The sequence below is a fragment of the Nerophis ophidion genome, linkage group LG04 (genome assembly GCF_033978795.1).
Source record: "Nerophis ophidion isolate RoL-2023_Sa linkage group LG04, RoL_Noph_v1.0, whole genome shotgun sequence".
NCBI lineage: Eukaryota > Metazoa > Chordata > Actinopteri > Syngnathiformes > Syngnathidae > Nerophis > Nerophis ophidion.
The window spans coordinates 33,158,413-33,172,420 of record NC_084614.1 but is presented as its reverse complement, the minus strand read 5'-3'; the positions used below and the strand labels follow the sequence as shown (position 1 = coordinate 33,172,420).

The 14,008-nt window shown below is 40.1% G+C and overlaps 1 protein-coding gene across 4 annotated transcripts in view; it reads right to left on the bottom strand.

Annotated features, from left to right (window-relative positions):
• The window catches only part of gabra3 (gamma-aminobutyric acid type A receptor subunit alpha3), a 310,113-nt gene that overhangs the window by 201,171 nt on the left and 94,934 nt on the right, over window positions 1-14,008 (bottom strand). For all 4 annotated transcript variants that reach the window (XM_061897864.1, XM_061897866.1, XM_061897865.1 and 1 more), the window contains exon 2: window positions 4,463-4,569. In XM_061897864.1, the coding sequence (XP_061753848.1) occupies window positions 4,463-4,548 (86 nt within the window). In that variant the 5' untranslated portion in view covers window positions 4,549-4,569. The remainder of the gene's footprint in view (window positions 1-4,462; window positions 4,570-14,008) is intronic.

Genomic DNA, 14,008 nt, shown 5'->3' with positions numbered 1-14,008 from the left:
AGCAAGAGTCACGTATTCCTGTTCTAGACTCTGTGCTAAGTTGTTACCTTAGCTTCACGTGCGTTCGGCACACTTTTCTTTTGTTTGTCTCTGTCTGTTTGGTACGGTGTATTATTTATTAAATAATTTCCTATGTTTATTTTTTCGTCCGGAGTGTCCGTGTTGCATTGGAGGAACGATTCATCATAAAGATGCGACCCCCGCATGACAGGGGCTGGCATATAAAGCAACAAAAAGTCTATTTTGCTTTGGATTGAACTCAATTCGTATGTAGATTTCCCTATGCATCCTGTGCACTTCCCTGCTGCAGCGTTTCCTTTTTTCTTGCCATTTCATCCATTTTTACCTGCGATATGCTTGCTGTGTTTGCGTCATGGAGTCACGCTTTAGGCTACGCATGTGCGGAACATAACACTGGTCCACCATACTGTTACTAAAAACAAATGTATTTACCGCGGTACCTAAACTTACGAGCACATTGCGTTGCACGACCAAGCATGTAACTCCTAACACTTGTACCTAAAAGCAGCCCCGCCCATTAAAATGAATTAAATATATTTAATCAAAAAGCCAAAACACAAACAATTTAACATGTACCATGCTTTTTAAAAAGAACAGCAAACTTTTATGTATCAAATATTGTTTGAAAAACATTATAACAACATATACAAAAAAATAACTACAGTCGTTTGATGAAATTATTTGAATAAAAGAGTTCAGCATTAACCTTGGGGACCGGACAAATTCTGTTTCTCTGTCCAGTTTTGCCAAGTCCGCTTATCTGCTTATTATAAGAGATTTTTTCTTCTTAAAGCGGGTTGCTTTTTTTATCTCGTGACATCTGGTAATCAGAACTAGGACTGTTTACGTCACACACCGACATATTTGAGTGACAGACTGGAAAGGTCAGACTCGACAATGAGCGATTTGAATGTCTGTGTGTCAAAGATAATGCTTGACCGTTTAGATTGTTGAGTAAGGACTCGACAGAAAAAACTGAAATAGGTCAAACACAGCACCTGCAGCTTCTCAATATTTTTATGGATGAATGTTAATCGTTTGTACGCGTGGAACTGCTTGCACTAGGGGCTGACTGCAGCTTTTGCGATGCCGACTGATGCTGCAACAGGGCTGACTCGCCAGGGAGGTTGCGAACCAGTTTGACATATTTTTAAAGGTTTGCTTCTCTGATATATTCTTTCATGTCTTTTGCTTTGCACAAATTTGATCATTTCTGATTTAAAGGGCAGGATTGTGTCGCAAGGTGTCAGATAGAAATGTGTTTGTCTCTTGTGTAATCGAAGCAGAAACAACCTTTAATTTTATTATAACTCTTTATTGCCCAAACGGCATTGTTATAAATATTACTTCTTATTTGCTTTTATCTCAAAGTATGGTTGCAACTGGAATTTTACGGGGAATTTTGCCTATCACTCACAATACCTATGTAATACAAGCACTCATATGTTTGCATTATTTTTTTTCTGCATGCCAATTCGTAATTAAACGTCGGCAAAAGTTAGCCAACAATTGAAGCTATGGGAGTTGCTCTATTCCGCCTGAAAGGCTCTAAAAAGCATCCAAAAACCTCTATCACGCTCTCAGGCACATGCAATAAATGTGTATGTAATTTGGTAACGGGCATTGTTATGATAACATGTAACATTTACGTTTTTTGCTCATTTTAAGCATACAACGGCGCATTAATTTCATATAGACATCACATTCTTCGCTTTTTCCTCCAACAACAATACTCATGCAGACTTAATGAAAGCCACCAAACATTATACGACAAACACTTACTGTACAATATCTGCTCTCGTCGTGATGCAGACTCATGGGATTATTACATCTTCCCATTTAGATGGATAATTAATCACAATCCTCACGGGAGCAAATAAGTGTGCTTTTGTATCTTTCCAGATAAATTGGCTGTCAAAGTTTATCAATTTCTCGGTTTACGGCTACATCCTTCTACCATCCAGGTGAGAGGCATGATTTATAATTTATAATTAAGATTCACCAGCTCAGAGCCAAGAAGCATCTTACCAGCAAATGATGTCAATATATATAGCAGTAAGAGCTAATGACCTCTCTATGATCAATGTGATATTAAAAGTAGTTACTTAAAGTTGGCACTTATAATAACAATATTGCTAATATTTGGTTAATACTCAGCTCACAAAATGTAAGTAGAATACTGTTGCCACTTTTTGGATGTTTGTTTAGTGGGTGGACAATAGATGCAATGTCATCATGAGTCCTATTAGCTCAATTGTTTGCTGACTTTGCCAGCGGTTATTTGGGAGTGACAATGGATTAAAAGAAACATACAATGTGTTCTTGTCTTACTTAGGGATTGTAAAGGATAGGCACGATTCCAAAAAAGTGCAGTTCCACTTTAAAACATAACAAAAAGCTGAGAGACAGCTCATAAATAGTGATTGGACCCCGATTTAAACAAGTTGAAAAACTTATTCGGGTGTTACCATATAGTGGTCAATTGTACGGAATATGTACTGTACTGTGCAATCTACTAATAAAAGTTTCAATCAATCAATCAATCAATCAATCAATCAATGTTGATTGGCTTTTAATATAGTGAGTCTCTGGGACCCATAAGTAGTGATTTTAGTGGGAAATGCAATGGTTAAAACCCATTATAAACCTTGTCCATAATGGCCGTGAATGTCCAAATTTGTAAAAAAATATATATATATGTTAAATGTGCATTTTGTAAGAAATTGTAAAATACCCGCCTTATTGTGTGCAACCCCGGTAAGAATGCCAAGTTGTGGGAGGCCTTGCTTATGCAGTGCAAAATACCTACCTCATTTAAAGAACAAAATACATTTTGCCTTTGCCATCAGAAGTTCAGGGCAGTGTGAAAAAAGTAAACATTTTCTTTTTTTACATTTTAGTGCATGTTTTTCCTTTTGAAGGCTGAGGTATTGCACTTTTGATTAGCTGGTAAACAGTCTGGATGAGTTTAAATTTAAAAAAACTGATAACTATGATTTTGTATGAAGGGTTCAAATGGGGGCTTCACGGTGGCAGAGGGGTTAGTGCGTCTGTCTCACAATACGAAGGTCTTGAGTAGTCAGGGTTCAATACTGTGCTCGGGATCTTTCGGTGTGGAGTTTGCATGTTCTCCCCGTGAATGCGTGGGTTCCCTCCAGGTACTCCGGCTTCCTCCCACTTCCAAAGACATGCACCTGGGGATAGGTTGATTGACAACACTAAATTGGCCCTAGTGTGTGAATGTGAGTGTGAATGTTGTCTGTCTATCTGTGGCGGCGACTTACCCAGGGTGTACTCCGCCTTCCGCCCGATTGTAGCTGAGATAGGCACCAGCGCCCCCCGCGACACCAAAGAGAATAAGCGGTCGCAAATGGATGGATGGATGGATTCAAATGGGACAAAACTAACTGAATCAATAAATATTGAAATATTTACTTAAATGTGTCAACAATTAAATATGATTAGAATTTAATACATGAGTATAATCTCAATGGTATTTTTAATATATATATATAATGTAAAAGTACATTTAATTATTTAATCATTTAATTTGTTCAATATTCAATTAATTTATTAATAATTTAATTATTTCAATATGCATTTAATTTATTTTATAACTCATTTTATTATTTAAAAAAAAATCATTATTTTATGAACCCGCGTGTCGGCACTTCATGGTTGATTATTGTATGATTATGAATTTATGATTTAATTTTATAATCTTTATTTATTTTCATCGCAGCTGTCAAAAGTCAGTGGGCTGATCTCAACACATGATTGGTTGGCTGTAGAACTTTGACCACAGAAAGTGCAAAAATAACTCCAACAACTTCAACAAATTCAATAAAAACTGTCAGCACTTATTGCTTCCACATACTCTGCAATGTCTAAAATATCCACCTTCCACTCCCGAAAAAGCACGAGCATGTCTTCCTTAGCCGCCATTTTTAAACGACCTTCACTTTGACATTGATCGGGGAGTTTGGAAGACAAAACATATTCATGAAACGCTGACACACATAATGAAACAATTAACTAAATTATGAAATAATGACAGATAGATGAATAATTCAATGCACTTGTACATTAAATACATTCATTTAATAAAACATGTATGTATTTAATTAATAATGAAATGTGTTATTTACACATTTAAGTAATTATTTGAATATATATGTAACCATATAATTGTGTCCCAATTGACACTGTTTCCTCTTTTTCTTTTGATGCTGCATGTACACAAGAATACCTGTAATTTCCCCCCAGTCTTAGAATTTTATTTTTCGTAGTGTATTTGCTTGCTGACGTCGACTGCGACCGTCAGCGTGATTAATGAGGCATGGTTCGCAACACCTTACATAAACAAAAGCTGACCGACAGGAAGAAAAATGGTAAACAATAGACCATAGGTGAAGAAAATGTCTGCAATTGGACGGTCTACCTGGCTTGAGGAAGGAGGCTGAGGTGCAGAAGGAAGATCCACAAGGCCAAGTGCAGGGGTTCGGGTTTCTTAAATGCAGCAGCCATATCAGTTTAGACTGAGGACGCCTGAAAGAAACAGAACAAATAACACACATTTGTTATTTTCCCCTGTGTGTTTCCAATGGTATCATATTGACAAAGTAGTTTTCATGTTTGGAAATATACAATTGTACATCTGTATGAGAGATAACTTACGTACACTACAGAACACGTTGACGTCTGCAATTCTACAAATCCAAGCTTCACTGCCTGCATGTTTTCATCACTCCGGGGCAACACGCACACAAGCGTCACTGTATACCCCCGCAGTTAATTAAAACATAACTAAGACATGAACTGCTTCTTTTTTGTGTGTCATTGTGCATGTGGCAGTGAGTCACCTTGTTAGTGGGCCTGAGAGCACTGCAAGGGTGCAGCTTTATATATTCTGTATGACAGTGGACAATCCTTGTCTGGAGATAATTAGTTTGCACTATAAATACTGTGTGGTGCACTGTTCAATACATCCTTGCCCGAGGGACTGCAAGTCTGTTATTGTTGAACTATGTCTAGTTAAAATAAACTGATCATTTGGAGTCTGTGGCAAAGATGTTATCTCCTGTATTTTTCACACATCTATATTGTTATGTATCTCCGGAGCAACACAGCATCAGGTCTGCTGAACAACAAATCCTGCTGCCCTTTAAGTCAGACATTCAAAACAAAATCACTCCAATAAAACATGGTTACACGGTAATAGGCAGCTTTCCACCAGCAGTGCAGCACAATCCCCTCTTGAGTTATCTTGTACTTCTTTTAATTTGTACTGCATGTTATACTACTTAATTAACATAAGACTTGACTTGACTTAATTTGGTTCAAACATATACTTTTGGTAACACTTTAGTATGGGGAACATCAATCCATCCATTCCTTTTGTTAACATGCGAATTAGTAACACATTGTCATTATTAAGTACTTATTAATGCCCTAGTGGTTAGAGTGTCCGCCCTGAGATCGGTAGGTTGTGAGTTCAAACCCCGGCCGAGTCATACCAAAGACTATAAAAATGGGACCCATTTACCAGCCTGCTTGGCACTCAGCATCCAGGGTTGGAATTGGGGGTTAAATCATCAAAATGATTCCCGGGCGCGGCCACCGCTGCTGCTCACTGCTCCCCTCACCTCCCATGAGGTGATCAAGGGTGATGGGTCAAATTCAGAGAATCATTTCGCCACACCTGGTGTGTGTGTGACAATCATTGGCACTTTAACTTTAACTTACTCTGCATGGCCTATTATATTATACAACCAGTAAGTGAAGTTAATCATATTTATATAGCGCTTTTTCTTTAGTGACTCAAAGCGCTTTACATAGTGAAACCAGATATCTAAGTTACATTAAAACCAGTGTGGGTGGCACTGGAAGCAGGTGGGTAAAGTATCTTGCCCAAGGACACAACAGCAGTGACTAGGATGGCAGAAGCGGGGATCGAACCTGCAACCCTCAAGTTGCTGGTACGGCCACTCTACCAACCGAGCTATACCGAAAGGCATTAACTAAGACTCTTCCCCCAATAACCTCAGAATTATTGCTTATAGGTAACCCTAACCCTTATATGTTCCTCTAGTGTCCAAATAACTCTAAATTAAGTCTTTGTTACCCAGAATATGTTCCCCATACTAAGGTGTTACCATACTTTTATTGTGAAATGACTTCCTTTGATTAATTATTGAGGGTTACTTCTTATTGTCCTTCATTTTCATAATGCAAATGTGATGAGTATGGCAATGGCTTCTTTATTAAATGTAAATGACTGTGCAGAAATTAATTTTCAAACGGTTTATGAATAAAAGGATTACAAGAACAACAACATAATTCACTTTTTCGCCATTGCGTATAATGCTTTATATTCATATTAATATTTGTGAGGACGTCAATTAATGTGTCATAATTTTGCCACCTGTTGCTGTCACAATGTGTTTATGCGATTTCAGCAGAGCCTCATGGCCAGACAGCAGCCGGTAGTTGCGGCACAATGGCACCGGAGACGATGGAGGAATGGCTCGACTTTGTTTCACGAACGGCTACTGTCGCAAGTAGCTCTCCTGGGTTGTAATAATAAATTGAATGATCAAACAAAAGTCAAAGTCTTTGTATCCTTTTTGATATTATGACATGTTTGAATTTAAAAGATTGCAAAGTAATTATTACACAGTTTCTACATTTAGTTCCAATCTGGCTGCGAGCAGGCTACTTTATGAACACATTTTGTTGCAAATTACACACCATCCATCCATCCATCCATTTTCTACCGCTTATTCCCTTTCGGGGTCGCGGGGGGCGCTGGCGCCTATCTCAGCTACAATCGGGCGGAAGGCGGGGTACACCCTGGACAAGTCGCCACCTCATCGCAGGGCCAACACAGATAGACAGACAACATTCACACACTAGGGCCAATTTAGTGTTGCCAATCAACCTATCCCCACACATTACTGTATATTTATATTAGGGGTTAATAGAGTCACCCACTATTTCTAAACTTTTATTTATCATTGCGGTGACTATCTTTTCGTGAGAGGTGCAACACTACTTTATCTCCGGTCCCCTCGCCTGTTTTGGCCACAAACATCCATCTTCTTCCTCAACTTTTTTCTGATGTCTGAACATTTAATTTTTCTTGTTTTAGCCTTTGTGCGGTTTTTGGAGTCCACACCATGGACATGCTATTCCACTCCTCTGCCATTCGCTTGAAACATGAGAAATAAGCACCTCCTACTGTCTTCTACCAATTCTGATTGGGCAGAGGGTGCAGACCTCAAACACATGGCTGACCTCAATATGATTTGCGCATTTATAAGGGTGCATGTACTTGGCATGCTCAGCCAAGCAGATATTCTGCGATCAATTCCAAGCTGTTTGGGATGTAAAAAATTAATTTGCTTGGATTACTAAGTGCTGATTTTTGCTGAATTGTTTCTGGATTTGAACAAACATTAGGAAATGAAAGCAACTCTTAATGCATGAGGTCCCTGGCCTTTTTTGGTCCAGGTTACAAGCAGAGCGCAGATATTGTGCCAACACTATCTGCACTATAATATCTATAGTTTAAAGTTATAGTACAAAATAAAATGTATTATAACTTTAAACTCAGGGATTGGTCAATTACAAAGTTTCTGCCCTGTATTTTATCAGCAAATTTTCAAATTTAGCAATTTTCTTTTCAGAAGCTGTTGGAAATGACTTTACTCATACGGCAAATACATTCGTAACACATTGCAATGGACAAATATTAATATTTACCTCTGTCTGCAGGTTATGTTCAATGTTACCTCTAAAGTACACGCCTGCACAATTGCCCACTGCTCCCGTGTCCTCCGAGCATGCACACAAAAGCCAAATCCAAATTTCCTCCAAAACTCTTAATATAAACACATATTTATTCTGTACCATTTTGCCATGCAACAGGTGCCCACAAATAGTCACAACAGATAAAACAATGGCAACGTCTGCATAGGCTTGATTACCGCATCACACTTCTCGTCAGGGTCCCCAAAAAGAGCGTCAAAAAGCTCCAGTACATCCAAAACAGCGCAGCAAGGATCCTGATTTGGGTGAGACAAGCATGATCATATCACACCCATCCTCAAATCACTTCACTGGCTCCCTATTGCATCATGGACTGAATTAAAGATTAACCTGCTAAGACATCAATGCATCTACGGCTACACGCCCTCCCACCTCAAGGACCTAGTTTCCCCTCAACCTTCTACCCGCAACCTCCGCTCTTCAAACACCAACCTTCTCAAACCCATCAGGACAAAACTACAAACAATGGGCCGCCGGGCTTTCTGCTCGACCGCCCCCGAACTCGGGTACGCTCTCCCCGACCATCATAAAGCACTACAGTCGGTCGACCGTTTTAAGAAGGAACTAAAAACCCACCTTTTTAGCACAGTTTTTATGTAATTGCTCTGCCTGCTTGTTTTTAAATACATTGCTTGCCTATCTGTTTTATCCAGTGTGTCACGACCAGAACAGGACTCTGAACACAGATGCAGGATTTTCAGAAACATATTTATTTAGACAAGGGATTGTGTCCAAAACAGGAGGAACAAAACAGGATATCAAAAAAAGAACTAACCTGACCTCTAAACTAACAAAAATATCAATAACTCAAAAACGCTCCGTCTACGGAGGCAAACAGAGGCTATGAACAAAAAACTACTAAGTATAACAAAAAACGCTCCAACGGAGGTGATGCTAAGAAGCTAATCTTACCTGAGGAAACTTAGAAATCGAAATAATCCCGTGGATCCAAAAATTGTACAAGGAACGTGGCTATAGCTGCGGACAATGCTATGGCAAAAGAACGCCGGCGGTACGCACAAGAAGATACGAAACACTCTGGCACACGACAAGAGGAGGACGAGACATTTAAACACATGAGGGTGGGTGACACAGGTGGACACAATCAGGCAATCAGGAGAGACATCAGACCAGTGAAACAGGAGGAAGGGCAAGTGATCTGAAACGAGAGGGAGAGTTAACCTTTCAAAATAAAACGGGAAATGACAAGACAACATGAAACCAGACGAAACCCAGACAAGACTTCACCCAGGTGTGACACAGTGCGTTCATGTTTTTATTTCCATTTTTATCTATGTTTATATATTTCAAATAGTGATGTCCATATTTTCATTGATATGTTCATTTTCTATTATATATTGTAACTTTTTATATTTATTTTTTTTAACCTTTTTTTATATTTTGTACCACTTTGAGATTTTAACAAATGTAAAGTGCATTACAAATTCATTCAGGTTCATTGTTATTATTATTTTTAATAATGTTATTGTTATGAAGTGAAGTGAAGTGAATTGTATTTATATAGCGCTTTTCTCTAGTCACTCAAAGCGCTTTTACATAGTGAAACCCAATATCTAAGTTACATTTTTAAACCAGTGTGGGTGGCACTGGGAGCAGGTGGGTAAAGTGTCGTGCCCAAGGACACAACGGCAGTGACTAGGATGGCAGAAGCGGGGATTGAACCTGCAACCCTCAAGTTGCTGGCACGGCCGCTCTACCAACCGAGCTATACCGCCCCAATAGACAATTTAAGGAGGAAAAGGAGTTGGCCTTCATCAACAATCATTTTACTATACTCAACTGATTACGGTCGGCCGTAACCATACCAAAACAGCATCAACAACAAAAATACTATCCGGCAAAACTGGTCACGTTCTACTGTGATCACACCAAAACAAACAAACCATGTATGAGATAGACTGCAGCCGTACACACTGGACTCAGCCAGTCATGCGTCCACAGCTACACAAACAGTCAGACAACTCCAACACCACTGCCAGGTGTACACACTAATGTGGTTCACACGCAGCAACGTCATTAACAGCGTGTTATGCATGCGTGTTGCTGTTTTGCAGGTTAGCTTATAGCAGCAGCGTTAAAGGAGTTAAATGTTGCATTTGAGTTTATTCCAGTGTCAGGTATTAAGAATGTTCATTTATGTATATCATTCATGAAATACTTTTGGTAATCAAACAAAATTTTTTTCAAAGCACATGTCTTTTACTCAGTTGTGAAATATTTGCTGTGAAGTATAGGATTGACTTTCTGTGATGAACAATGCCAGGCTTCCAGGGAATTGCACATTTAAAAGCTCAAAACACAAGATGAACTTACACTGTTTTATTGTGAAATGACAGGAGCACCAACATGAAAGTACAATTTAGTGCAAGTTACCTAGTGTGTTTCTTTCTTATTCTTCTCGTTTACTTCTAAATGGGAAAGCCAGTTTAAAAAACGAATGGTGCAGTAAGATGCAGGTCCACCGGACTCCAATGCAATTGTTTTCTCCAATGTCACTGATTGTGGCCGTAAAAATGTGCTCAGGGTGTAATACAAGAGGCATTCCTGCAATAGATTATGTGTTGTTATGTTACATCAGGGGTCGGGAACCTTTTTGGCTGAGAGAGCCATGAAAGCCAAATATTTTAAAATGTATTTCCGTGAGAGCCATTTAACATTTTTAAGACTGAATACAACTGTCAGGTTTAAACACTGATGACATCTATTAAACAGACAAGAAGCAAGGAATTAAACGGAGACAGGATTCAGTTTCAGCTCAATGAAGAGAAACCCGTAGCCCTGCACCCTTGTACAGTGAAGTCCCACGCTCTGACAAGAGAATTCTACGCCTCCTCTTTTATTTGGACTTTCCCTGATTACAACAACTAAATGCATGCATTTTTAAGTTAGACCAACATTTTTTAGAGTGTAATAAGTCTCTTATTCTTTTTGATAACTTTGTTATTCTGAAGCTAACCAACAATAAATAAAAATACTTTTTACCATTAATGCGACTTCTTGAACAGGTGCGGTAGAAACGGATGGATGGATTCAAATGCATGAGAATGTTTTATATTTTGAACGTTATTTTTAACGCTGTGACTACCAGCAGAATTATTAATTACTTATCGTGTTAAGCAACGTCAGCTAAGATTTATCTAAGAGCCAGGTGCAGTCATCAAAAGAGCCACATCTGGCTCGAGAGCCATAGGTTCCCTACCCCTGTGTTACATGTTGGACACAGGTAATGTTCTATTGGGTCAATCTTGATCTTTGTATGCATTTGATGATTAAGGCTATGTCTACATTAAGCCGGATAACCCTTTAAACGAATAATTATTTAGCCAAAGCCCCATTTCAGCCACACGAATCTATCGTTTAAGGTCCCCCGCCTGGGACAATTTTTTACACGGGTAAGTGCGGCGAGTATTTTTTGAATCTCCGGCTCTTAGCTTTGTATGGACTCATTGATCATTTACAAATTGAGGTTCGGAGAGGAAGGGACGACAGAATGACTGGGATCCACACAGGAAGTGACGTTAGGAAGAATGCGCCACAGCCAGCTTCATAATAAAGCGGTTTCGTAACTCGGAGCTAACCACTGGAAATATGAAGACGAGTCATCCAGACATGCCTGTGTTTCTCATTCTGTCTGTACAGACGCTTGTGGAAATCACACATGAATACCTTAAGAGAAAGGGATTGCAGCTATTTTGGATACAACACTTCTCAAATGGCAAGAGAACTTTCAAATGTCCAGGTCAGCTGTGAAACTACTTACCGAAAAACTGTGAACAATTGTCGAAGGACAGTCAAGGAGAAAACGAGCTCTATAAATGTGTACACATTTCTTGCAATATATGATGCATGTATGAGTTTGATAAAGCCTTTAAAAAAGGTTGTAGTTGGTGGAATCCTAAAAATATCTGTAAATGAACGTACCAAGATGGTTGGCTTACAGAAATGCTAATGATAACTATGTAATGATATATTTTACAGACAACAAGTTATCAGCACACATCTCATTGTGCAAAATGTGAATGTTTAAAGGGGAACAAAATGTGATCTCCGAGAGGAGAACATGTTTCAATTTGTTTCCACAGCAGGACCCTCACCCAAACACACAACATACAGCTCATGAAAAAACAAGAATTTTATATTTGTATTTTCAGTAAGCCAAATCACTAACATTAGAAAAATAATACAACAGAAATGATTGCTGTTATCTGCGATGAGGGGGCGACTTGTCCAGGGTGTACCCCGCCTACCGCCCGAATGCAGGTGAGATAGGCTCCAGCGACCCACTGCGACCCCAAAAGGGACAAGCGGTAGAAATGGATGGATGGATGGATTGCTGTTATTTGATTATTATTACAAAACATTTATTATGTAATGTCAGCTTTGGGGCAGGTGTGATGCGAAAGTGTGCACGTCCGACTCTGCTCACATGTAGTTCAAGGTATGCTTCGAGAGTTTGTGCGTTTGCTGGCACACACGGAAACCTAGATGGAACATTATGTAATCGCCAGAGTTTATCTGTCTGTATAGTTATTTGACAACATAACTCAAAAAGTTTAAAGCAGATTTCCATGAATCTTTCAAGACATTTTCTAAATTGGACAAGGAATACATCATTGTGGGGCTGATCCTAAACATTTCTTCTATCTTACCTTGTGTTTATGGCACCTGAACTTTTGAACTTCGCTGTGTGTTTATGTGTAGACCCCACCTCCACCCGCAGAGGAAAAAAAGTAGATGACAGTTACGAGTGTTTACTGTCAAACTTGGACTTGGTCTTGGGTTTTTTTCCCGAGGTGCAACGCGAATGGAGTGGAAACGGCGTGAAGGTAAAGACATCTTTATTTTAACACTAAAACTTAAAACAGGAACCAACAAAAAGCGCGCACAATGGCGGTACAAAAAACTGGGCTATGAAACAAAAGACTAGCACAAAGGCAGTTAACTATAAACATGAAACAAAAACTTGCACTGTGGCATAAATAACAAGAAAACTTACTGTGGCAAGGGTATGAGAAAAGCAGCATGGATATCATGGATGCAGGAGGTGATGTTGCCAGACTGACTACCTGGTAACTGTGGCTTAAATAATGAACATGATGAGTGCAAACAGGTGTGAGACAAGACAGGTGAACTGATTGGTCGCCATGGTGACAAAACAGGGAATGAAAAAAAGGAACTTTAAAGATTCCAAATGTCAAAAGCACCTAGTATTCCTAGGCAGTCTCCCATCCAAGTACTAACGTGGCCAGACACTGCTTAGCTTTGAGAACAAACTAGATTCGGGATGCTCAGGGTAGTATGGCCATACAAACTCATGATCAGACACGACAGATGAAAACTAATGAGTTGGCATGGTAACAAGACAAACAAGGAAAAGCAAAACAGAACTAAATGTCCAAAAAACTAAACCGGACATCCATCCATCCATCCATCCATCTTCTTCCGCTTATCCGAGGTCAGGTCACGGGGGCAACAGCCTAAGCAGGGAAACCCAGACTTCCCTCTCCCCAGCCACTTCGTCTAGCTCTTCCCGGGGGATCCCGAGGCGTTCCCAGGCCAGCCGGGAGACATAGTCTTCCCAACGTGTCCTGGTTCTTCCCCGTGGCCTCCTACCAGTTCTGACGTGCCCTAAACACCTCCCTAGGGAGGCGTTCGGGTGGCATCCTGACCAGATGCCCGAACCACCTCATCTGGCTCCTCTCGATGTGAAGGAGCAGCGGCTTTACTTTGAGTTCCTCCCGGATGGCAGAGCTTCTCGCCCTATCTCTAAGGGAGAGCCCCGCCACACGGCGGAGGAAACTCATTTCGGCCGCTTGTACCCGTGATCTTATCCTTTCAGTCATGACCCAAAGCTCATGACCATAGGTGAGGATGGGAACGTAGATCGAACGGTAAATTGAGAGCTAAACCGAACATGACCGAAACAAAACATGATCCATAGGTGTGACAGAACCCCCCCCCCCCCCCCCCAACCCCCCATCCCCCCACCCCCGTTAAGGAAAGCTCCCAGATGTCCAAAAACAAAAAACAAAACAAAACTATGATCAAGAGTCATGGGAGGGCGGGACGGGGACATGGCGGTGCGTCGCCAGACCACTTGTCCCCGTATCCACCGGGGCAGCGTCAGGTGGCGGCG